Source organism: Cygnus atratus, unplaced genomic scaffold (genome assembly GCF_013377495.2).
Source record: "Cygnus atratus isolate AKBS03 ecotype Queensland, Australia unplaced genomic scaffold, CAtr_DNAZoo_HiC_assembly HiC_scaffold_44, whole genome shotgun sequence".
NCBI classification, from domain to species: Eukaryota; Metazoa; Chordata; class Aves; order Anseriformes; family Anatidae; genus Cygnus; species Cygnus atratus.
This window is the reverse complement of record NW_026110040.1, coordinates 29,945-55,486: the sequence shown is the minus strand read 5'-3', so window position 1 is coordinate 55,486 and position 25,542 is coordinate 29,945. Positions and strand designations below refer to the sequence as shown.

At 53.3% G+C, this 25,542-nt stretch overlaps 1 protein-coding gene across 3 annotated transcripts in view; it reads left to right on the top strand.

Annotated features, from left to right (window-relative positions):
- The window catches only part of WIZ (WIZ zinc finger), a 50,118-nt gene that overhangs the window by 9,381 nt on the left and 15,195 nt on the right, over window positions 1–25,542 (top strand). For 2 of the 3 annotated variants that reach the window (XM_050716836.1, XM_035571898.2), the window contains exons 3-5: window positions 15,330–15,390; window positions 17,847–20,386; window positions 20,633–20,992. In XM_050716836.1, the coding sequence (XP_050572793.1) occupies window positions 15,330–15,390; window positions 17,847–20,386; window positions 20,633–20,992 (2,961 nt within the window). The remainder of the gene's footprint in view (window positions 1–15,329; window positions 15,391–17,846; window positions 20,387–20,632; window positions 20,993–25,542) is intronic. The other variant, XM_035571899.2, reaches the window with a different exon arrangement.

Genomic DNA, 25,542 nt, shown 5'->3' with positions numbered 1-25,542 from the left:
AAGCGAAGGGAACGTGCATCGATTTAATACCAGCAGGTCGGAGAGGAAATGACACTTCCTATCCTCCGTGGCTGTGTCCTGCTTTGGCCGACTTGTCTCTTTTACACCTTTTAACACGTTTAATCGCTGGCACAGGAGCCAACCGAGCTCCTGAGAGGACAGCACCGGGCTCTTCTGCTCCCAGCTGCATCTCCGGTGTGATTTGATTTCATCTCGGTGTCGTAATGTCCCTGGTTTTAGCACAGGACAGGGTTTTATCCATCGGGACACCTCATATCGCTCCGGAAAGTCCAAGGTTTGGTTTCCAACCAGCATCTTATGCCAAACTGGTTCAACTGGGAAGGGTGAAGTATAGGCAGCCACCTGGCATAAGTAGCTCAGCGGGCTAAAAAGGGGCATTTTCATCCCAAATCCTCAATCCTCTGAAATTGGGAGGAATAACCCAAGATTTGAGGTGGCTTGAGTAAATCCGCTGTGCCTTTTTGGGAGGCGGTACAAAAAGGGTGGTGGAAAATCAGAGCCAACGGGCTCACCACGGGGGCATCCAGATCGGACGCCTGGAACCCACTGCATGGGGCCGATTGACCCTTGGAGCTCTCCCGGGGATGCTCGGGATCCCTCGAGGCTGCTTGGGAAGCTGGAGCAAGCTGTCATCACCCCTGGGAGAGGCCGATCCCTCCCTGTTCGGGCACCTGAGGTGATGTTTTTACTAATTATTTATTTATTTTACGTTTCCCCCCCCCCCCCCCCTTGCTGGAATGAAACTCAAGAGCCCACTTGAGCCCAGCGTCACGCCCGAGAGCCTCGGGGAGGATTCTCGGGGCTGTGTTTGCCTCCGCTCTCGTGGCCGCTCGACCGAGGCAGTCGGGAATTTCGAGGGGTGGGAGGTGGGCTCGGGGTCCCAGGGGGCCACCGGTTGTTGGTGCTCATTTGCCAAAAAGTCCTGAAGGACCACAAAGAAGCCGTGGGCCGTGACGGTCAGCGGTGGGTTGGGAAATTGTCCACACCCTTGGGGACAGCCTGGTTTGGGGACAGCTTAAATTGGGTTGGGATTTAATTGCTGCTGGGGAGTAGCATCGTGTGCCTGTCCAGCCGCATCCCTATCCACCTTCCTCGGGGGGCCCGATTTTGGGCTGATACCTGCCTTAAATCTCCTTAAAAGAGGACAAAGGGCCGTTCACAAACTGTGAGGCTCCATCCGTGACTCGGTTTCCCCTTGCAACCCCGTGCTCCTGGGCCAAATCCTGCTGTGCGCTTCGCCCCCCCCCCCCCCCCCGCAAACTGGGGAGAAACCTGATGGGATTGGGGATGGTGGCGGCCCCATGGGGTCAGTTATTGCATGCTTGTGGAGCGTGGGGTCTGTTCTCGGTTCCCTCCAAGGCACTTGAGGGTTTTCCCTTGAAGTCTCGCTAAATGGGAGCTTTCCTCCAACTTTACCATCAGATGCCCCAGGGCTTTAGCAGGTCCAAGGAGGAGTCAATGGGATGAAATTTCCCCAGTTCGTGTCCTTTGCGGGGGGGGGAAACGGTGGCACCAAACCTTTTGGAGGGGATTTTAGCGGGGAGATGAGAGGGCAAAGGTGTTTTCTCTGCTCAGAAGAGCAAAGTTGGCGCTTAAATAACCATGGAGCAGATGAAGATAAGGAGGAAACGGCTGGAAAAGTGTCGGTGCTGAGCGCAGCTGGTGCTGGGCTGCGATGGCAGCTCACCTGTACAGTAAAAAAAAAATCAATCGATGGGATTTTTTTGGAGAAATTTGAGACCTCCAGATGTCTCTCTTGCTCATGCTGGATTGGGTCCGTCGGGTGTCAGGTGCAAAGCAACTGGTTTTGGGTGGAAAAGCTGGTTTCTAGTTGGTTTGGGTGAAGGGGCGATAAATAAGATTATTTATTGTTGCATTAACCCTGACAGCGCTGAGTCCATCTTTTTGTATTGGAGTGAATTTTAGGGGGAAAATGTGGCCTTCTTGCAAGGTGGGTCCCCATATGAAGAGCTCCAATGTAGGAAACATTACGGGGTCAGCTTTGGGGTTTGCAGAGAGCTCCAGTGGCCTCCAAACCCTTTCCTGAGCACAGCAGCTTACGCCCAGCGTCCCAAGGTGTGTTTGCCAACTGCTGGGCCAATTTCTTTTATGTTTTTATTTATTTTTTTCCTTTTTGGCCCGCCTTTGAACTCCGTCCAGAAAAGATAGGCAAGTCACAAGACGGGACACCTGAATGAGGTGCAGCTCTTGCCAATCCCTTGCCGTACCTCTTCAGGACAGCCACTGCCGTGCGCCCACCAGTGACCAACCCCTTTTTTTTTTTTTTTTTTTGCTTTTTTTTGGAGGGGGGGGGATGTTTCTTGTGTGGATGAGGGACGGTGCCGGGCCCCCGACGTGGCAAATTCCCATCACATTCCCCATGCTCATGGGCATTGGGCTGAGTTAAGCTGTTGGCTTTCCAGCCTCTCTTCACCGAGGAGGTTGAGCTCGCGGTCCCAGTAACCTTCCTCGCTAATTACCGTTCCGTCAGCCTTGGAGCCTGCGAGTGGTGCCAGGAAAGATGTCATGTTGTTGCCTAGCAAATAAATAATTGAATACTTGAGTCCAAGACAACAGACAGAGCTTGGCTGGAGCTGGGACGTGGAGTACACTTGGTAACCCTAAGGTTGCATGGAAAAAAAACCCTGTTCTACGTGTCCCCTAATGCAGGGGGTAGTGAGCCTCGAGGAGGTGAAACTCTTCCCAGAGAGTTTTGGGGTTAGGGGCTATCGCACCATGCACCAAAATAAGGATTTTTGGGCAAGGCAATGGCTGGGTTGAGTGGTTGCTTGCAAGCACGGCGACATCCCCATGGGGCAGAACGGTTGGGGCTGGGTCCTCAAGTCATGGTCCTCAACTGTGCCACCAAGAGGATGGGATGAGCGTCGTGGGAGACGTTTTTGTGCCGTGCGTGGCCTCGGGTGACCCGAAACTGGAGCCGTGAAGGCGCGAGGAGGGGTGGGCTGTGCTCCCATCCTGCCTCCTGCTTCTCCTCCTCCTCCTCAGGGTTGCCTGAGGCGCGGAGCAGCTGCTGCGCCACTCTTTGGGCGTCTATAAATAACGTCCCGAAGCAGCCCGCGGCACCTTCCCTGTGCCGCTGCTCGCACTAACCGGGCCACGGTTTAAAAATAAGCCGGGGGCACGGCCGTGGGTTCTCCCGCTGCCATCCCAAGTAGGACACGGCCCCCATTCGTCCCCTCCCTGTTTTTTAGGGCCGGGCTGGGTTTTTGCTGTGCAAAGCCAGGCTCTTGGTTAGGGCAAGCTTGCAACGGGGATGCAAATGTGTGGGTTTTTTTTTTGGGAGTGCTTGCTTTTGTCCTACAGCCCAGGCTGTTCTCCAGGCTGCTGGATGTACAGAAAACCCCAGCAAGTGGCCCAAATCTCTCTTTTTTTTTTTTTCCTCCACAATATGAGGGGATAAAGTCCATCAAGGAGAGCCTAAAGGAGAAGCGGCTGCAGCAATGACCCCTTTTAGAAGACTTACCAGCTGCTGGGTCAAGCTGGGGATGGAGATGCCGTTACCTCGTCCCAGCCCCAGCAGAAATGAGCTCATGCTCCGGCACAGGGCCACGTTAATCCTCCTCCAGCGTTTGCTGCTGCGGAGAAAACGAAATTCCTGCTTGCGCCGTGCCTCCCACAGCACCACGTCCTCGTGTCATCGGGATCTGGTGGAGCTTATCCCGTGTGGGGATGTGGAGCTGAGCAGCTGCTTCCCTTCCTCCGCCGCTGCCCTAGCCTCTGGCTCGTCCCCCTTGTAACCACGTTAATCCGATGCGTTGTTACAGCTTTGGGCTATTCCTGCGGTCAAAATCTTCCCCTTTTTTTTTTTTTTTTTTTTTTTGCTGGCTCCCAAAAAGCGCGACTCTGTGCGTCTTGGCCTTCAAGGATTCCCAGATATGGAGGGGAGAAGAAAAAAAAAAGACTAATTTAAGACCCGAGGATCTGGGAAAGCACCTCTGCCTGGTTTATACCTGATGGACCCTGCAGAGACCTCGCAAACAAAGCCCTGACCCTGAGCCCTGCGTAGCGGCTGCAAATATCCTCAGTATATCTTAATTTTCCACCTAGTATCTCCAGTGGCCTGTCCCTTCTTGCTCTGCCTGGAATCAGTCCCATTTTTTCCTCCCCGAGACATTTGGGGTCCAACTCCCCATAGGATGCTCAGGTGGAAGAAGAATCTCGGCAGCCTTTGGGTCCCATCTCGGTTCATCCTCCACGTTGCCGGAGCCTGGCGCGAGGTGGTGCCAGGAGAAGCAGCCCAGGGATTTTCACCATGATTACCCCATATTGGGCATCTCCAGAAAGCCCAGAAGCCACCCGAGGAGCGGATCCAGCCGCATTTGGCACGGCTCACCCGTTGGCTCACAGTTCTCCTCGGTGGGTTTCTGTAATCAGAGAGGACAGCTTGTTAACGGCAGCAACCAGCGAGATGATCCCAATGGAGTTTTTCCCGTATAGCATCCCAAAAACCCTTCGGGGACCATCTCACCAGCTAACATTTGCAGGTGTAGAAGAGCGCGAGCATCACGCTGGCTTCCCAGGGCTCCCCGGATGTTTTTTAAGGTGATTCAAACCCCGTTTTAGCGACAGTGAAGCCAATGTGTGCTGGCAGACAGAGGAGCGAGCAACCAGGGTGAAAAGATGCAGGCTTGGAGGGAAAGGGGGTGGCGACGTGAATCGCCTGCATTCATTGCCGGTAAAACACTGCCACTTTTATGGGAGCAGCCCGTGTGCTGAGATCTGCTGGAAACTTTTTAAGAGGGATGGATCCAAACAAGATGAGCTTGCAACAGAGCCTGGATGGCTTTCAAGCAGCTTGGAGAGAAGCCGTTCTTTCATTAGATGCTGGATGTGTCCTCTGCTGACGAGGAAAGTTTCTGCCACCCGTCACATAAATCTTGCTTAAAGCTGGACGGAGCAGCGCAGGATCGAGAGGATGGATTTGCTCAGAGCCCTGATAACTCTTTAATGGGAGGAGGGAAAAAAAAAAAAAGGGTTTCAACAGTCTCTGAAAAGGCTTCTTTTGGGCTCTCATGGCAGGTAAAAGACCTGAAAGGAAGGCTTGGCACCCGCAGGCAGCGCTCATTCTCACTTGCCCTTTGTTTTTAAAACAAAGCTCTGCAATGGGAGAAATGCAGACTTGGAAACCTCGGGTAGAAGAGCCCCAAGGGTTTTAAGCGGCAAAGGAATGGGGTTTTACATAGCACCTGCCTGGGCTCTGCTGAAAATTGGGAAATGCATGGGAGGTGGCTTGGAGCTGCGCCAGGGGGCTCGGTGCTGCACAAGGCAGGGGTGGCAAAGGGGAGCTCACCCCAGACCCTTTTTCGAGGGTTTTAAACTCTTTTGGGGGGTGGATATCGATGTAGGGCAAGCACCTGCCCTGCCCAAAGCAGGCAGAGCATGGTTATCTAGGCTCGATCTTTTTGGACCCGCATCAGTTTGTATTTAGGAGCTGAAATCACGCCTCGAAGCCCTTCAGACCTCGGCACGTGAAGGTTTCCCCAGGGCCGGCGGGCTCGAAGCGGGAGGTTTGGGGGCTTGGGGTCGCCGTCACTGGGTTAAACGGGATCAGCACGGTCCCGAAAGCTGTGTCGGGCCGAGCGTCATCGCTGCAGCTCAATGAGAGGCAGCAGCCGTGGTCCAAGCGCCGCGGAGGAAGGAGCAGCGTCTTCCTCCCCGACCTGACGCAGCTCTGCCGCGTGTGGGCTCAGGGATTGGGGTGCTGGCTGTGGGAGCCCCAAAACCACCTCCAGAGCCCAAGATCATGCGAGCTTTAGACCAAAAACTTAGACTGCGTGAGCTTTAGACCGAGAGAAAACCGAAATCCTCTGTCCAGGAGCGCGGGTAGGCTGGGAAGGAGAGCAAAGCTCCTCACTGGGAAAGTGTCGGATTCCCTCCTGGCTGTGCCAAGCTAAACAAGCCACGCTGCTCGGCTGCAAGCAGCAAAAAAAAGCTGCTTTTCTCCACCCCGCCCCCCCCATGCTAGCCTTTCCTCACACCTGTTTCAGTTTCGGTTAACCTCGCTCACACGCGAGCGGCGGAACCCCCCGCAGGGTCTTGGGTGGTGACAAGGGCTCCCTGCCCTGTCGTGTGAGGTGTTTTGGGGAGAAACAGGGGGGTTTCCGCCTCTTTTTAGGCTTGCCGAAGGTTTTCCAGCAGGGAGCGGATGCCTGCGGAGCAAGCTCAGGCTGCTGACAACAGGCTGGCTTTTCTCTGCTGCCCTTCATAGGCAGTTCTTGAAGTCATCCATGCGCTGCAGGTTGCAAACCACAGTTAAATGTTTTTTTTTTCTTTTTTTTTTTTTTTCTCTAACCACACCGTGAGTGACTCACAGCTCCCATGTGATTGCCAAAGGCTGCAGGTCTTCCATCGTCCAGCTAACGAGCTTCCCATCCACTGCAGCTTTTCTCCCTTAGATCATCCCCGTTTCTCTTCCGATTCCCTGGCTCTTTGGGCACAATTTCCCATCCGTTTCCGTCGGGGTGCTGCTGCCCCTCTCTCCTCTGCGTTGGGACATCAGAGGACTTTTCTCAGGCACCCTTCAGGGTCAGGAGCAGCTACGGAACATCGCTGGTAGCTTTTTTAATGCAATCCCTTAATTCATCATTCATTTAGTCTTTGCACTTGTACCTGCTTTTTCCAGTGGATCTTCTCTAGATCTTGCCCTCTGTCCATGGGTCCTGATGGATTTTATGCTGCCGCGACGCTTCTCCTTCTCTACCTTGAGTGAATTGGTCCCACTCGGTCTCCAAACCCTCGCTGCAGGGTGGCCAAAACCTCACTGGAGACCCCGAGGCTTCTGTGGGCTCAGTGCCTGGATTCATCGGCCCCAACGCCGTGGCAGAGGCATGTCCTCCTCCTCCTCTGGCTCCGCTCTTTGGCTCGCAGACCCGCAGGTTGGCCTCTTTCTTGGAACAGAAACCCCGTGTCGCTGCACAGCTGTTTCTCAGAAGACGACAGCGCCCAGATGGTCCAGGCTGGAATGTGGGAGAGCTGCGTTTCATTTCCTCCTCTGGCCACTTTTGGGTGGCCCTGGCAAGTCCTACAAAGGCCGGAGGCACCTGGGAGAGCCAAGGGAATGCCTTCAAGGCTGTGGTGTGTCTGCAGGAGCCACAAACGTCACCTTTCCTCCATGGTGGGCCTTCTCCAGTCTTCGGTGAAATAAAGTGTCGCGTTCCTGGCTTCATCCTCTACCCCCTTGCTAGATTTGGTCTGAGCTCAGCAGGGAGATGGGGTCCCCGACAGCCTCACCCTGCTCATTCTCCAATTGTGACACCCCAGTGCCAGCACCCGTGATGGGACGGGTACTCGGGCGAAGCCACCGTGCTGCCACCGCCCCACGGCACTCACCGGCCTCGCTGTGTGGCATCGGGGCAGCTCCAGATGTTCGCTCGAGGGCTGTGGAGTCGTGGCGGATCTCGCTGACCATAAACATCCCGGGGAGCGGAGCCAACAGCCAGAGATGTGTCATGCTTCCTACATCTCTGTCTTCCAGAAGCACACAGGGCTTCCTGAGCTCTGCTGACTCGGGCAGCTTGAACGCGAGCCTGTGCACCCGAGCCAGAAGGCACTGGTTTATTTTAGTTTAGCTCAGTTGGTGGTGTTTTTTTTTTTTCTTCAATCCAGCTCAAGCATGAGCAGCTTGCTGAAACTTGGGTGAGAATTAGCAGCGGTGCATGGGTGACTTTTATTTCTCCAGAGTCCCACCACGAGCTCCTCTTGGAGGACGATGAGCTCGTGCGTGGTGAGCGGCGCATTTCTGCAGGTCGCGTTTTTGGAGGGTTGATGCTCTTCCTGCCTGTGACCAGCACTGGATGAGCGTAAATTGGTGCCAAACCTCCCAGCTTTGCGAGAAACACGTCTGTTGAGCCCGTGGTGGCACCACAGCTTGCTCCAGATCCTTTCCAGAAAGGTTCGAGCAGGGTTTTTGTCCTGATACAACATGCAGCGATCTGTCTGGACCAGCCAGAATGAACTCCGCAGCCGCTGGAAGAAGCGTGCCCAGGCACAGCCGAGCCCAAACGCAGCCAGCACGCAGGACCCACATTTCAAGGGGAAGTTTTAAGCTTGGGCGTGACAGCGGTGGCAGAGAATCCTGCACAGCAAGAGCCAAGGATCCCACGGGACGTGGCGAGATGCGACCGACCCCCTTGGGAAATGGGAGCTTGGAGGGGTTGGATCCACACGGATCCACAGTGCTTTGCTTGGCGTCGATGGCCAAGCAGGATGGAAAGGGAATGGGGGTGATTTGCAGTGCTGCGAGTGGCCAGGTCAACCGAGCTGAGCGTCCAAAGCGTCCCGAAGCCGGGATGAGCTTGCACTTGCTCGGGTGCTGAGTAAGCGCGTCCAGCGCCCTCCCCTTGCTGCGGTGCCGATCCCCACCTCCTGCAGCCCTCTGCTGCAGAGACCACTTCCTGAGCAGGCGTTGCCTTTGTAACTGCTCGAGGGAGAGCCCGTTGCAATAGCAGGGACAGGATACCCCAGGCCCCCGGAGGCGAGAGGGACCTGCTCGCACCCGCGCACGTGGCAGGACGCGGTGCGGGGTTTTGGGGTGCGTGGCGTCCAGGTACGGTGAGAGCAAATCTTTGGGATCCAGTGAGCGTGAAGCCTTTAAGAAGCCCGGGAGCTTTAGCCGTGATGTCTTTTTGGGTAGGGAGGTTTGGGTTGGAGCACTGCCGAAGCAAGAGCGGGTTGCTTGCCTGGTCCGATTGGGAAAATCTCCAAGGGTGGAGGTGCTGCAGCTTCCCTGGGGGCCCGGGAATCATTTGGGTTAGAAAAGACCTCTATGATCATCAAGTCCAGTTGTTATCTGTTCTGGTCCTTCCCCCTGCTCTGGCTGTGCTCCAGCACCATGAAGCAGCTTGAGGAGCCAGAGGGACCAAGCGTGGATGGCTCTGCTCCTACGCCAGCTCCGTGGAGCCTCAGTGAGCGAACTGGGAGTAGTTTGATGGGTGGCGGCACCGCTGCAATGAAAAATTTGGGAACCTTTGATGAGCGAGTACCGAGTTGCATCCCTTCAGGATGCCCTTACCCTTGCGTTGGGTTTTTTGCCCCGTTAGGGATGTTATTTCCTCAGGGGAGTCTGCTTCGCCCCTTGGTAGGGAGGATACGGAGTTCTCCAAGCTCCCGAGCTGAGCAAAGTCCCACCGCAGCCAGCTCCTCCCAGCCCGGAGCGTGGGGAAGGAGACGATTGCCAATGGTGGGTTATTCATCCCGAGCCGATCCCCTTCGTGTGCGAGCCTGCAGCATTCATCTCCCGAGATGAGAGCAGGCATGTCGGGATGTAAGTGTTTATATCCCCACCGAGCTTCGTGGACTGCTGTTGCTTGGGCCTTTTGCAGTGTCTTTTCCTGCCCGTGCAAAGTCCAGCAGCAGAAAACAGCAGCACCTGGATGCTGGTTGCACAACCCTGGGGCTTTCTAGCCCTTAAATGCACGGGTTTCTAGCACCCTGCATCTGCAGAGGGCGAGGGGACTGCACAGCTTGCAGGAAGCACGAGAGGAACGTGACAGCACTGTCCCCAGCTCTGTCAGCAGCTGGCTAAGCCCGAGTCAGATGAGACGCGGTGTGCTGCCAGCACGCTGGGCTTCGAAGAGCTGTCCTCAAGGTCACCTGCCCGTGGGCTAAGGAGTGTCCTTTAATACTGCCCTGAACTGCCACAGAGCAAAGGAGAAAGAAAGGCATCTCGTTTCCATCTGCAAACAGCCGAGAGCTTTCACTGGTGCCGGAGCAGGCGCTGCGTGCACGAAATTTGACCTGAAACACAACCGTTTTCAGGAGGAAACGTGAAATTCACGCCTCAGTCCAAGCCCTCCCGCAGCAGCCTCCTGTTCTCTCACCAGCTCATCTGTATTCAGGAGAATGAGCAAAATCTCCAACTTGCCTCTGGCAAGCCACAGCAAAGGGACGGAGAGCGCCATCGTCTCGTCTGGCTCCTGGGAGGGTTTGGACGCTTGCATGAGGCATCGAGTGGGATGATTCCTGCTGGAGAGCAGCTGTTGTGAGCGTGGTGTGATGCCATGAGCTTGGGACGGAGCAGAATTTACTCTGCTTGGGGATTTGGGGCAGGAATGCCATCAAAGAGCTTGTGGAGTGATGCCGTGCTCTTTAGATGGAGAGTAGTCCACCCTACTTGGGGATTCAGGGCAGGTATACCGACAAAGAGCTTCAGGAGCAATAGCATCCTTTTGGGGTGGAGGAGTAATCTGCCCTACCTGAAGCTTTGGGGCAGGAATACCTTCAAAAGAACTTGAATTGGGCTTGGGTGGCCACCCAGATGTCTACAGGAGACCAGGCTGCTCTTCTGGGTGCTCTTGCTGGAACTGGTGACATCGGGTGCGAGCGGTTGTCTTCCCTTGCCCAAGGGGAAAGCTCTGTGTTCATGCAGGGGCTGTAGCTCCAATTTATAGTGGGTTGGAGGGGAAAGAGCTGCTGGTCATGCCCTTTTTTTTTTGTTTAGTGGAATTGCTGTCTTGCTTCTCCTGCCATACCAATCTCTTGGCTTTCTTAGAGCCCTGCTCTCGGAGAACATTTCTAGCATGGGAATCCTCATTGTGCTGGCTTAAAAACAAAAATACAGAGCTGTGCCATCTGATGAAGCAGAAATCCCTTACGGTTGGGTTGGTAACATGGGGCTGCAGGGTTTTCTCACCACCATCGAGCGGCAATCCTCGCTGTGCCAACTTGTCTGCTGGTTTTTCAGCCCCGTGGGTCACTGTTGTGTGTTTGGACCGCGAAAGGCCATGCATCGAGCCACAGTTTTGTTGTTTTTTTTCCAGGTTATTTACAATATGTAGAAGCTAACACCAATGAGCAAGTCTTCGGGTACTTTCTGCTCTCAAATTAAAACACCCAAGATTAAAGCATTAGCCTGAGCAGAAGCTAGTCTTTAATTCTGGAGCTAACTCATGCCCTTGCAACATTTTGCGTTACTCGGAAGGTGATGCAATAACTCACCCCTTGCCTAATGCTATTGCTCAAATGGCAGGGGCGCACATTCTGGCCATAAAGGAGCTAAAATACATCTTTTTGCTCCATTTAGATAAGTGGAGGGGAAAAAAAAAGCCTGGGAGAGCATGTGTTGTTTCAGTACAGGGCTTTTGGAGATGATCAGCTGGTTTGGGGAGGCTCTTGGAAACCTTTGGTTTGGTCCAAAAGTTGGTATTGTAAATTCCAGTCTAATTTGCCTGATTTTTTTTTTGTTTCTGAAGACCCCAGTTCTAGTCTAAACTGAGTTTTCACCCTCAGGAGGAGTCTGTTTTGTCCTCCCTTGACTGGAAACCCAGTTCACCCCATCCTCAGATCAATGTCCTTTGGAAGTATCAGTCCCACTGCAATGGGGAGCTGCTGGAGGATAGAAGTTAGGGCTGAGTCTCCCTCCTCATCCCATGTTGCTGAAATACGAGATGCAGAAAGCTCTCAGTCTTGGAGGCCAGGTAGGCATCCTCCCTCCCATCCTGGAGGATTGCGTGAAGGGAAAATTTCTGTTGTATTCAGGGGGTGGACCTTTTTGCAGGTGAACAACTTTGGAAGTTTAGGAAGTACGTTTTTGTTTTAGAGTTTTTTCTTTAAATCTTCACTCCTTTATGCTCTTTTAGATTATTACACAGCTCCCAAAGGGGTGTCTAGTATGATTCTTCCAGGAGAACATATTTTTTTGGTTGAACTTTTCAGAAGGAAGAATCTCTCCCTGCTTCTAGCTGGTCTAATAGAGTCCTGATGGAAACCGCCACCCAGAAGACCTTTTTGCTTTGAGCCCATGCCTGTACTCAAAGCATGGCCAACTTCAAAGTTGTTTGAGTCACTCGAACCCCATCCAGTTGAGTTTGGAGCATCTCCAGGGATGGAACTCATCCACGTCTCAGGCCTGTCCCAGGGCAATCCCAGTCTCACAGGGGAGAGTTTCCCATGTTGTGACTTTCTTCCCCTTTCATTCTGCATGTCCAAGAGGAGTTTGGCTCCGTCTTCTCTACACCCTCCAATTAGTAGCTGTAGACAGCACCTTCCTGCTCTCATCTTGAAGCTGAACAAACCCAACTTCCCCGTCTTTGTACATCAGGTCCTCCAGTCCCTGGTGGTTGGGAGCCTTCGTTGGATTCACGTCATCGGACATTGGATCTACCAACATCTTTGTGAGCTACCGATGGGCAATGCTGTTTAAAAAAAAAAAATCAGATGTCACAACACGATGGTCATTAGTCTTAAAATAAGTGTTGAGTTGCTCCTGTAGGAAATAAATTTTGGAGACCCTTTGTGTAGGAAAAACTTGGTAGAAAATAACCTTTGGAGACCCTTTGTGTAAGAAGGATCTGGTAGAAAACAACCTTTGGAGGCGCTTTCTGTAGGAAGGATCTGCCATTTGGAAGGACAGTGGTGTGTAAAAGCACCTTGAGGTGCCTCCCGGTGTGTTCCTGGGTGGTGGTGAAGGTTTAGGCAAAAGCGCGTCTCCCGAGCGTGCTGTTGACCTCTGCTTATCAGCCCTGACCGTGACGGCCTTGATGAGCCGGGGCTCTTTTGGCTCTTCAGGAGATGTCGGTATTTCTCAATCCACGACCTTTGAAACATGTTATGTAAGTAACCATCGCCAACTATGTCTAGAACCGAGTCCGCCACGTCTAGGAGAGCTCCTGGTCCCTGTGTAACCACTCCCGTGCTGGGAACGGCACGGGCTTTCCCTTATCTCTGGCCTTTGTGTGTGTTTTGGCCACCAGCATTGCTGCAAGCTCATGTGATGGCTTGATTTTTGAAAAGCGTCTTGGTTTCCTGGCCAGGCTGCTTTAACTCTTGCTGTAGAGGAAAAACAGGGAGGGGAGACCCATGGGCATGGGACGAGGGTGTTCGACCTCCCGGGGGTCCCGTGAGCTCAAAGCTGAGTTCAGATTTGCCGTGCCGCTCTCCTGGGAGAAGCTGCAGCTACGCTCCTGTGGTTAGAGGAGCAGCTCTTGCTGGATTACCATAGAGGGTAAATTTGAGCCTGCTAAGTCCAAGACATTAAACTCCCTCATCTCTTGCTGTTTCCAAGGAACCAGGATTTGCAGGGAGTGCAGTTACGTGCTCATCAGGAGAAAGATAAATCACTGCATGTTTTCCTCTAAAGGAGACAGTTTCTAAAAATAGGAGCCATGCTGGAGCTCGGGAGAACAAAAGAGCCCCTGGAAGACTTCTGCCACCATCCTTTCGTGGCAATCGGCCCCTCCACCCTCAGCTGCCCCTCTCCTCCTCATCGCTTTTGATTTATTGTTGTTTTTTTTTTTTTCTTTTTTGGAAGTGTTTTAAAATCTGCTGGTTTGGGAGGATTGGGTTTTCCCGTCCCTTCCCCCTGGCATGCCCAACTGGGCCAGCTGGTGACTCAGGCTTTCCTGAATGAATGCTGCTCATCCCCTGTGACCTTGGCAGCTTGGCCCTGGATCCTGATGGTCTTTTCCAAAATGACTACGAAGCCAAAAAACCCTGATCTCCCAGGAGCCAGGGACGCTGTCCTGCTGCAGGCTGGCCTCTGGGGACACTACTGTTGGATAGCCCCGGTGACATGTGTGGCCCTAGCTCTGCAGCCAGATGAAAGACCTCAAAACTCATCATCTTCTCCGGACGAGGCCTCCAAATTAGAGATTCTCAGCGTCAAAAGTCTCACCTCTGATGTGCCTCACCTGGAATGTCAGGAGGATGGAAAACCAGCCCCAGCTTTTCACATTCCTCCTCCGCTTTCAGGGCAGGTCCTGCCTTGCCTCCTCCATCTCCATAACCAGCGCGGTGGCCTGAATACCACATTCCCTGGGCCATCACACTCGACTTACGGCATGCCAGCAGCAATCTGTAAAATAAACGCACTCTGCACGTGGTTGCATCAGTGAAGGAGGGGACGGAGGTCGGTTGGGGCTGGTGAGGCTCTCGCAGGCTGAGCCCGTAGACCGCTGCAGCAAAACCCATCTCCTTGGCTGTGCATTTCGAAAGCATCCCCCATGCCAGGACTTGCAGCTCTCTTCCTTCTCCCTCTCCTCTTTTGCATTCAGATTTAAAAGCTTTTCAGGCTGTCGGTTGGTGCACGGTGGCAGCTGAGTGGCTTGGCTCTCTCTCCTCTCCGTGAGCATCATGTTTGGGGCTGTGGACCCCCTGCTCTTCTTCCCCGTGGCTCTCCTGGCTTTTCCACTGTGCCAATGAGCCCCAGGGCAGCCCATGACCTGAGATGCCGATGACGGTTCCTAGTCCCAGGAGCAAGCTGGCTTGCTTGGGGCCAGACCACAGGCTCGTGGGAGGAAGCGATGGGGATTCACCCAGCTACGCCTCGGCTTCTCCAAGCTCCCCATGCAATAACGAGTGAGTCCCTGCTTTCCATACAGCCAGGATGGGCAGTGCGGCAACGACACGTGGCTGGAGCAGGACGGGGGGAAGCCGGCATCTGGGCTGTGCACAGCAGTAAAACAATGAGGAGCGAGACCCTGGCACGCTGCCCTGAGCTCCATGGAGCCCATGGCTGCTCCAGGAGTAATCCCGAAGTTGTGGACAGCTGCCACCCTCTCCTGGGCATCGCGTGGCAGAGTAGGTCCTGGTGACAGGGGGACAACATCGGCTCTGTAGCCGCAACGTACCGGCGAGTCTTGCTTATGCCTGCTCCTCTCGCTGCTCATGATTTCTGGGCCAGGTAGGTTCGATCCATGCGTCTTCCTTGGACGTCACCGAAGGCTTTCCCCCTTCTGCGGGGCTGATCTAGGTGCATCTGAGCCTGACATAGCTCAATGGGAGGATTTTCCTGCTTGTTGTCACCGCCGAAAGCACGATCTTGCCTTGCATCTTGTGAGCGGGGTTGGAGGTGTGTGATTTAGCACAGGAACCATCCCTGAGGTTCAAGCAACGCCAGAGCAAAGCAGAGCTCCTCCAAGCCCCAGATGATGCTCAGCGCCATTCTGGGCACCCAGAGAAACCAGGCTTGCAAGCCCCACACGTAGAGCTGGTGGGGCTCGGTTTCCTTTGCAGGGAGGACAAAAACAACCCTGCCAGGTATCGCTCCGGTGAGCCGGGATGGCAGGAGTGCGGCCAGAGGCATGCACATCTTCCCTATAAACTGCTTAGCTGCAGGACTGATTATACATCAAATAGTTGCGCATGGGATTAAACCCTCTTAAGTGTGGCTCGGAAATCCTCCTGTAATCTGGACCCGGCTGTAGGAGGGAAGGATGGGCAGCAGGAGCAGAGGGGGGTTTATCTGCTGGGAAAGCTTTTCTTTTTCTAAACGCAAAAATCACATTTATTGCAAATTATGCTGAAGAAGCCTCGCTTGGGCACTGACCTTGGAGCTTTCCTCTCTGTTGCAGATGAGCCTGATCCTGCCCTCTCCGGTGCTGTCCCAAACCCAGCTCACAGGACCGAACTCGGGTAAGTGCCCAGGGGATGTTGCAGAGCATCCAGGAGCCTATCTCCCCTTGCTGACAGCACTCCGGTTACAAAAAGCCGTGAAACATCCACCTGGCTGTCCCCAAAGAGGCTTGTCCTACCACCAAGGGTGTCACCAGGTCCCTCTAGAGCCAGCCAGCACCATCCCATCACTACAGAGCAATGCCACCACTCCGATTAGTCTCATTTATCCGCGTCCCACCAGCCCACCGTGTTTCTGCCCACCCTGCATCACCCCTCGGAGCATCTCGGTTCTGCTTCGTGCTGCTGGGGCTGTCCCTGGTGTGAGGGGAGGAGGTGCTGGGAGGTGGGTGCTTGCATGGGCGTCCCCAAGCTGCTTAAGGGGTGTCCCAAACACCTCTGAGCACGCTGGAGAAAGAAGATTTAGAGGTGTCAGCCCAAGGCTCGTGCAGAGCAAAGGGCTGGGTCCCTCCTCGTGAGAACCGCTCTCTCTTAGCCTGTTTAGCAATCCAGCCAATGCCCAGCATGTTTTATTGGGCTTATTTTAGTATCTGCTGTTGACTGATCCTTCCTGGGCCAGCAGTTTCCTTCGCGAGTTATTTTTAATAATGTTTGCAGGATTTACAGCGCATATGGGAATCACATTTCCCTGATATCACGCCATGGACAATAGAGAGCCCGTCCTCTTGTCCACAGCAATTTCTCTCAAGTTCAAAAAAAAAATAAAATAGGGAAAGATTGGAGCTGGAAGGGCGAGCAGAGTGTTGTGGGAGAGTCGGTTTGCCCCTAAACTTTGCTTTCTTGGAAATAAAGAGGTTTAAAAAAGATAGAGAGAGGGAAGCAACACGGGAGTCAAGCGGAGCTGGCAACTCTGCCGTCTCCAACAAAGGCACTTTGTTCTCCCGGCAGCACAACTTGACCCAGAAGATAGTGTTTTAAAGCTGGCCCGGAGCACCTCCTTGTACGAGGTCTCGAGTCATTGGGCTCCTCTGGGTGTCGGGCTCCGCGGTCCAGCAGGTTTCTTCCTGAGGGATGGTTTAGCAGGGGGCAGGCACCAGGACGTGGCCTTCTGTGGCCACGGGTGCTGCATGGAGGGGAGAAGCCAGGTGCCAGGTCGGCCGCCGAGGTCGGAAGCCGAGTGGCATCCTCGGGGAAGGGATGGGAACGCGGAGGAGCCTCAGGGGTTCTGCCGACATTGGGCTTTTTGCTCCGGTCGAAGTTTGAAGTCGTGGCTGCTCTTTGGGGAGGCTGGGGTGGCTGGATTGTTTGGACCCTGGTTCAGAAACCAAAATGTGGTGATTTGGTGCTGTTTGAGGCTCTTGGCTTCCCCAGTGAGCCTGCCACCACCCTGGTAGAAGGGTTTGGGGCTCCTGGAGGTCCCATCTCATCGCTGCTAGTCCCATACAGATGTCTCCAGTCCCTTGGGACATCTTGGAGAACATCAAGTGCCTTCATTGCAGCCTCTTGGCCCTGAGTGTGTCCCTTTTTTCTTCTGGAAGAAGCCTCCAAACCCCCATGGAGGACTTTCAGGACTGTCTGTGGGCATGCTTGGCCCCTCTCCAGGACCTAACACATCTTTGGTGCGGTGGTGGTGCCCACAGCACCCTGTTGGGTGGTATGGGGCCACCCAATGCCCCTGTTGAGGCTCTTGTTCTCCACATGTTTGAGATCTTGCTAGCTATGGGGTCCTTGCTGAGGGTTTTGGGGGAAGATGTGTGGGGAAGCCACACTCGATCTAGCATGGCTTGTGGTATCTGCAATGGAGGATGGACAGATGATGGTTGGCACTTCCCACTCCTGCTGCAGAGAGAAGGACTTGCATTTAACCATGGGGGCAAATCATCTTTTGGTCCCAGAGACCTTTGGTATGGTCCATGTTGGCGTTTAACTCTGTTTTTGTGCAACTTCGGAGAGCTCGGTGGCCTATTCTTTGGCTTGTTAGTAACAAATGTCATCACTAAGAGCAAATATCCCTGGTGGGTTGGGTGAAAAGGCAATAAGATGCCCAAGCATGCGGCATCCCAAGGCATTAGCAAGGGAAAAAGGGAAGGAGAAGCAGAAAGTGGGATGGAGCAAGGAAAAGGTGACTTCTGGCCCAGGGCAGGAATCGGGGACGTAGTGATGGGGACGTTGAAGTTTCTATCAGGAGGATGCTCCTGTTTGTTGTGCCCACCACAAATGTGGAAGAGCCACCGTAGCAGATGCAGCCAGGACTGAAACGAGCTTGGAGCAAGCCCAGGAGAAGGTTTCAGACCCGATTATAGCTACATGTGGTCAAAGGAGGGTGGGAAGGGCCGAGCAGTCCTTGGCTCTTTTTTGTCCTAAATCCTTAATGTTCGGGGTGATGTGGGAGTCACCGTGAAATCCCCACCCTGTGTTATGCCATAACACCCCAGTTCCACGATGGGCCTTTTGGAGGTGGAAATGTTCCTGCTGTCCCGTTAACCAGCTAATAACTGTCAAAACTTATTTTGCAGCTCCACGAACGAAGAGCATTTAGAGTTCCAGAAGGCTTTATACAGAACGGATGCCAGGAGCTCCTTGGACCTGCGAAACATGACCGTGTCCAGCAGCATGGCCTGGGACACCTCCGCCCTGGAGACGAGAGCAGGCGACGGCAGAGAAGAAAGCACTTTAGAGAGACTCTCTGGCTTGAAGGACTCGAAGGACGCGCGGTGCGGAAAGGAGTCGGTGTTCACAGTGGATCCTCAGGTTGTAAATACTGTGCAGGTGGATCCCGAGGAATTGGAGAGCGACTCTGAGGACCTGGACGCTGGCAAGGTGGCAGCAGAGATGCCCAGCCCTTGTGTGGGGGCACCAGTTAGTGGTGGGGAAGAGAAATACCTTAAAAATGAACCAAAGCAACTTGAAGGCCTCAGCAAAGAGCACTTAGAGAAAAGCAAGAGGGGAATCCAGAGGGTCGACTGGATTTCTAGACCCAACAAAAGCCCAAGTCCTCACTACAAAGACGTAAGCAAGCCAACGGATGTAGCAACCAACATGCCCTTTCGGGGACAAGCTGTGCGTGAAGTGCCTCCTCCGCTGACTCCGACGGCGTTCCGAAAAACGCTAAACCCTGTCCTCGGCAAGTCCAAATCCCTCGAGAGCGCCTCATCCCACAGGAAGGGGCTGGTGGTCGACTCAGATTTGGGCGAGATCAGCCCACTCGGTGCAGCTGAGTGGACGATACAGAAGCCGGGTCTTCAGCTCGGCACGGACCTTGCCATTGGCAAACAGTCCTGGACGGTAAATTCTGAAGACTCAGTGGAGAGGATCCCGCTGATGTCTCTGGAGCCTGCTCCCTGCAGCTCCTATGACATTGAGATGAGGCCCTACGTGTGCAGCGTCTTGGTAGAGGAGCAGGGGAAGGAGGAGCTGGGCCCGGAGGAGGACCCTACGGTGTACACGTGTATTGAGTGCAGCATTTACTTCAAGAAGAAGGAACATTTGATGGATCACATGCTTCAGCATAATCGTGGACCAGGGAGGGACCAAGACAGAGATGCTTTGGGAGGGCAGTGTCAGTTATGCTGCAATGAGTGTGGATGGGCCTTCGGAGACCCCACATCCCTGGAGCAGCACAAAAGGCTCCACCAAGAATCCAGGGAAAAAATTATTGAAGAGATCCAGAAGCTGAACGAGTTTCCAGACGAAGGCCGGGAAGCCCGGCTGCAGTGCCCCAAGTGCGTCTTTGGCACAAACTCCTCCAAGATCTTTGTCCAGCACGCCAAGATGCACGTCAAGGAGAGGAAGGACCAAGGAGCAAAGAGTCTGAATCTCTTTGGAAGCACGGGCAGCGGAGAAATGCGGGATAGCCCCATGCACGGCGTTTACAAACACTTCAAACCAAATGAACACATGCCCCTGCAAGTGCAGGTACCTCCTCACGGCAGCGGCAAAGGGCTCAGCACCTGTATGCTCTGCAGCTTCCCGGCCCCCAACGAGAACATTCTCAAAGAGCACATGAAATACGCCCACTCCCACCTCTCCTGGGACACGGAGCCATACGAGGAAGACCCCAATCAGCCAGGAACTAGCCGAGATGCCTACAGCCCGGCCAGGCCAGGCCGATTTGCAGAGACTGATTATTTTGGCAAAGCAGACCGGCTCTTCCCTCCGCCCCACCAAGAAAGCGCATCTCATTACGAAGCTGTTCACGGTTTTTCCCTAACTCACCCGAGACTCGACAAGAGCAATGGGGCTAGTAAAAAGGACTACCAGTCATCAGGGTTTCACGCCAGGAAAGCGGCTCCGTACGCTGCCCCACATAAAAACCTGGGGCTGTCTAGCCTCTCCTCCGCCAAGGTTTATTCGCAGTTTGCTCTGCAGCAGCTGAAAAAAAAAGCAGCAGCTCGGCACCTTGAAGCAGAAGGCGACAGTCTCAGGAGCCACTCGACAGGGCTGGAGGACATTAGGCACAAATGGATGCTGATCAACGACATGGGGAGCGTGGAAGAGGAGATCTCTGTAACCCCAGATACAGACTTGACCGAGAACAGAGGCATCAAACCCGTCACCATCCCTCAAGCTGCCTTGGACCTCAAGAGGACGTTCAGAGACACCTTGAAAGCCACGGACTCTTCGATAGCCTCGGAGGAGCAGCAGCACCAGTTGCGGATGATGGTACCCCTTGTCCTCGTGGAGGAGGTGAACCCGCACCCCAAGGCGATGAAGCGGCCCCGGGGGAAGCCCTTCAAGAAGAAAGCAGCGCTCCCTTCCCGGGATTTCATGATGGAAGAGCCTCTTCCTTTGGATATGCTCCTGCTGGACTCTCCTCTGGAGGGTCCTCTGGAGCTCGATGACCTCTTGGACTCCGACTCGCCCATGCTGAAGAATGAGGAGAGGAAATGTCCCTATTGCCCAGATAGGTTTCACAACGGTATCGGGCTGGCGAACCACGTGCGGGGCCACCTCAACAGGGTGGGGGTGAGCTACAACGTCCGTCATTTCATCTCAGCAGAAGAAGTGAAAGCTATTGAGCAAAAATTTTCCTTCCAAAAGAAGAAGAAAAAAGGTAGTATGTATTCAATTCACCGTGCTTTCTATTTTCTTGTTTTAATTGGTGGGGTTGAGAAAACCCCACTGAGGATGGGTACGTATGGTGCTGTGGCCGGCCTGAATGGCAGTGGCCACGGTGCATTTCCCTGCCCCGCCTGTCCTCATCGCCAACCGATGGGGAGCAGTTGTGTCGGGTGGAATAACGCCCCCCTTGAAGGCCTGATCCGGGGTTTTAGCCACTGACTGTCTGTCCTTCTTTCCGCAGTTGCGAACTTTGACCCGAGTACGTTCAGCCTGATGCGATGCGAGTTCTGCGGGGCCGGTTTTGACACACGCGCGGGGCTCTCCAGCCACGCCAGGGCCCACCTGAGGGACTTCGGTATTACCAACTGGGAGCTCACCATCTCGCCCATCAACATCCTCAAGGAGCTGCTGGCCAACTCGTCGGAGCACCCGATGCTGCAGGCAGCGGTGGGAGCGGAGCCCTCGTCCCCCAGCCGAGAGGCGCATGGCTTTGTGCCCCGCAAGAGCATGACCCCCATGTCCGAGTGCAGCATTCCACGATCTCCTCTGTCCCCGTTCCCCCCATCCTGGGGAGATGAGTCCTTGCAGTCCTACAGAGATGGTGAGTGTCCGTGAACGCACATGCAAGCCAGAAACCCTTTTGATAACACCAAGCCGGAGCCTCGCATCTTTCTGTTGAACAGAGCCTTGTTGGAGGGGGGCTGTTCACAGGGGATGGTTTAGCTGGTGCAACCTGATGTTGATTTATGCATCCCCATGGGTCGCGTGCTGTGCTGGATGGGTCTGATCCTGCTTTTGGGCAGTAGATGGAAATATGGTAGATGAAAGATCTCGAGGGGTGGATGGAGGGATTGCCTCCTGCCTGGGAGCTGTGCTTGGATGCTCAGGCTTTGTCATGTTTAAGAATGAGGTTTCCATCAGTGAAACGCAGAGCATTTGTTGTTGGCAAATCCCGTTGGCGTGTTGGCAGATCACGGGGCAGAGTACAGCTGAAGGTGAAGAGCAGAGCGTGGCCGCCCTCCTCCTTGGCCGTGCAGAGGGCAGGGGGAGCTATGTTCGCCCCTCGGCTGCTCGTTTTCTGTAAGCGTATGTTACTGCGGGGGGAAGTGTAAAGTTTAGATTTGGGTCTGAGCCGGTCTCCTTCCATCAGTGGAGCTCCAAACAGTTCACACAGGAGCATTGGTTTCAGAGCAGTGGCCATCCCAAACAGCTTTCAGGTTTCCCTGTGAGGTGCCAAAAAACTGACTTTGCACAAAGTCTTTGCAACAGCATTCTTCCAAAGACGGAAAACTTGCTTGCACATTAGGAAAAAGTAACTCTGGGCATTCCATTACCACCTACGGATACCTGCCACTTCTGGTAGTGTCTTTAAGTCCTCGAAGCTGCTTCTTGTTCAGGTTCTGCTGAGCACAATCCTACGTTAGCTTCTCGCTGCAGGGATGTATCTGTCTTTAACTGAAATATCAAAAAGCCTGTAATCCCGGCTCTCCAGACTGTTCCACATGCCTGGTCGCTCTTTGGAACAAGTCTTGACCATAACGAACACAAATAAAAACACAACCAAACCCAAGCTCTCTTTTCTTGGCATGGCAGACGCTGGAAGATGAATAGCTCCCAGCCCAGGGTAGCAGCTGATGCCAATGAGAGGCTTTTTGGAGGGCTCTGCTGGGTTTCTGCTGCCAGTGGCTGGATGCTCTTGCTGCCCTCAACTATCACTCAGCAATTGCTAGGTCTGCCAGTGCCCAAAATTCACTGGCACAAACCATTATAGATAGTGCTGCTGTTTTAAAAACTCAGGCTCAGGATTTAGTAGAAATGGAATGTGGAAATGTCTCGGTGAAGAAAGAGTGCAGCCACCTTTCCATAACAAACCACTCATAGGGAAGGAGGTTAATGCAATTCTTAACATAGTGCAACTAATATCAAATATCCCCAATGTTAAGTTTAAGAAGGAGGAGAAAAAAAAAAAAGGAGCATGTCTTGAAATATGATCTTGCTTATCGGTTCAAGCAACGTCACTCAACTTTTCAGCATGTGATGTTGGTTGGCACAGGGCTGGGAACATCTCCCACTCCTTACTGTGCCCATCTCTAGTTGCCTCGAAATGCCAGCTGGCTGACTGTAACCTAAAGCCAAGTCACTGGAGAGGGTGTCAAACCCCAAGGGAAACAATGGATGCTGCTCCCCACTCTGGTGTTTTGTACGTGGTGGTTGCACTGTGTCATTTGCCTACAAAATGATGGGGCAAGGGGAGAAAAGCCCACTCTGTCAGGCATGGGATGGAGGCATGGCATGGGTGTTTGGGAGGAATCAGGTTGAGAATCATCTGGCCACAAAGGTAAAAGTAGGGAGCTGGAGCTTGACTTTGGCATGCTTATTTTAAACCTGTGTAAGATTCAGTGCGGACACTTTGGATGAGTGTGACCTGCAAGCAGCCTCGCAGCTTTGGAAAACAGAGAGCAAGAGTTCAAACCCACTTTTAAACAGCACTCCTGGATTTGCTCGCTCTGTATTTCCTTACAAGTCATGTCTTTGGGAGCAAATGTGAAGAAAATGAGTAAATCAAGAGAGCATAAAACTTTCCGGTTAGGACTGCGTGCCGGGCTTGGCAACCTGTTGCGCAACCAGAGCGTGCACGGCAGATCACTTGGAGATACTGATCAGTGCTAAGGGTGAGCTTTTGTATTTAAATCTGATCCTGAGATGGCCGAAACATTTACCTGGCCCAACCTATGGGGAAGCTGCTGCTTTCCTGGGGCAAGAGACATTACTGGAAAACACCAGCCTGGTACAGCCCTCTGGTGCTGGTCATTTAAGCAGCACTTCCTAAGAGCGTAGGAACTGGCAATCCCAAAATGTTGGGTGTCAAGCAAGCAGGGCAGAAGGCTGGCTTGGCTGAGCAGGGATCTTTTTCCAGAGCTTTGGCAGAAAAAGAAAGTATGTGGCCAATGGAAGTGAGGTCGGGTGACATGGGAGGGCTACAGGGATGCTGTTTGACTTTGTAGGGAGAAAATTTGTGCGACCAAAGCTCAATTAGAGTTGAAGTTGGCCAGTACTGTGCAGGACAATAAGAAGTGGTTTTTTTTTTTTGTTGTTTTTTTTTTTTTTTTTTTAATATGCTACCACTGGTCCTCCTTTTGCTGTTAACATTGGTCCCTTACTTAGTGAGGTTGGTCACCTCACAAATGGGAACGTAGACAAAGCAGAGACATTCAATGTCGTCTTTGCCTCTATAACACTGATGATGGGCCCTGGGACGCCCAGTGCCCTGAGCTGGAGGACCATGGCTACAGAAACGATAAACTCTCTGCCAACCCCAAACTTGTGTGGGATTTGCTGCTTCAGCTGGATGCGTATAAGTCTATGGGACCTGATGGGACCCTAGAGTATTCGGAGAGCTGGCTGATGTCACGGCACCGAGCCTGCCGGAGTTGAAGAATTTTGGACAACGCTCTCTGACATGGGGGTGAAGTCTCTTAGCTAGGAGCGTGGAGATAGCTCACTGCGAGTTGAACCCCTCCTTGTTCTGCTTTGAGTCTGAAGCAGCTCTTTCAGGACGAGTTGAAAGCATCTGTCGCAACCGATTTAAGAATGAAACAGCACTCGTCGCATTGCAATATTTATTTAACTCTTGCTCCGGCCACAGAAAAGCAGCTGAGCAAACAGTTATTGAATTGTGGTTGGAGATGGGGGGTGACGGGTCTGTAGCAGGAGGATTTCAGGCTGTTTATGAACCCACCTGTCCCTCTGTCTAAATCACTCGTGAGATGTTCGAGCGCTGAGAGCTAAAGCAAACTCCCTGTGTCCTCGTGGGTCTTAGCGGCCGTGCTAAAATCTCAACTGCTGTTCTTTAAGGGCACCTGCTCAGCGTTAACATTCTCTGCTTGTGTTTTATGCTAATTACATAATTTATAGATGTTTTTAAGCAATATTAATGAGATATGGGCTGGTAGTAGGCTATGGTGGCAGGTGGTGAAGCAGGGATCGATAGCATGTGTGTTCAGAGCGAGTTTTACCATGCAGACAGGCGCGTGTTTGCGGTGTGGATGCTTTGGGACGGCACAACCAAGTCTGTGCTGGCACGGTTCTGGCACACAATATGAAAGCCCATCTGACAGCAGATTGATGCCTTTCCATCTCGCCGGCACAGCAGCAGCCCTCCAAGTCAGCGGTATCTCTGCGGCGCTGCCTGTTTGAAGCTGGTGGGGATAGAGGATGTGTGGCTCCATCTCACGGCAGCGGCGATGCCGGGACGTGCCGATTGCTCATGGCTCAGCACCTGCACGCTGCAAACTGCCACCTGCTTCCTTCCTGACCACTACCAAATGATGAGCATGAGCTGCCAAAAGGTTTCTGCCTGTGTTGCAAGATGCATCTTGGGCTGTTAATGTTCGAAAGCAGCTCTGCAGTAGACTCTTGGCTGAAACCCTCTGTTGTGCTACAGCTGAGTGCCAAAATCCCCTTTTTGGGGAGCGTTGTCGTGAGCTGTTTTCTGTTTTGGCTGCGGTTTGTGGTTTCTAACAGGGGTGCAAAGGGAAACGAAGATGGAGGACTCTGCTTTGCTTTCTGCAGCCCGGAGAGCAATTCAATGAGCACGGTTGCATTCTTGTAACCAAATCACCGCAGTGCCACGCATGAGCAGACCCTTGGATGGTTTTGGTGCTCTTGGGGCAAAGCCTCTCCTCCCAGAGCTGCTTGCGGGTGGGATGCACAGCCAAACCAAAGAGCAGTGTTGGGAAAGGGCTGTGGGTTTAACCGCTCCTCTCCTGGCAAGCAGAGCATGAGAGGTGGGTGGCTACTGCCGGTCTTGCACACTTGGCTGCTTCTCTAAAAAGCCAGCCTTTAAGCAAAACCAAGAGTCAAAGGGAGGAAGTAGGTGTTTGTGTCTGTGGCAAGAACCTGAACTTGGCTGGGCAGGTCAGAATTGAGTGTTGGGTGTTTAGGTAGGAGCAAAAACAGGATGTTGAGAGACGTTGGGGGACCCCAGGGGTCACCTGTGTTCCCTCCTGCTGCTGCAAAGCGAACCCACGGTACCCAAACCAACACTTGATGCTCTCCCGTAGACTACAAACCAAATCTTTCCCTTTTCAGACGTGATTTTATTCCCTCAATCATTAGTGATTCCAGTAGGTCTGAACACCCTCCCCGAAG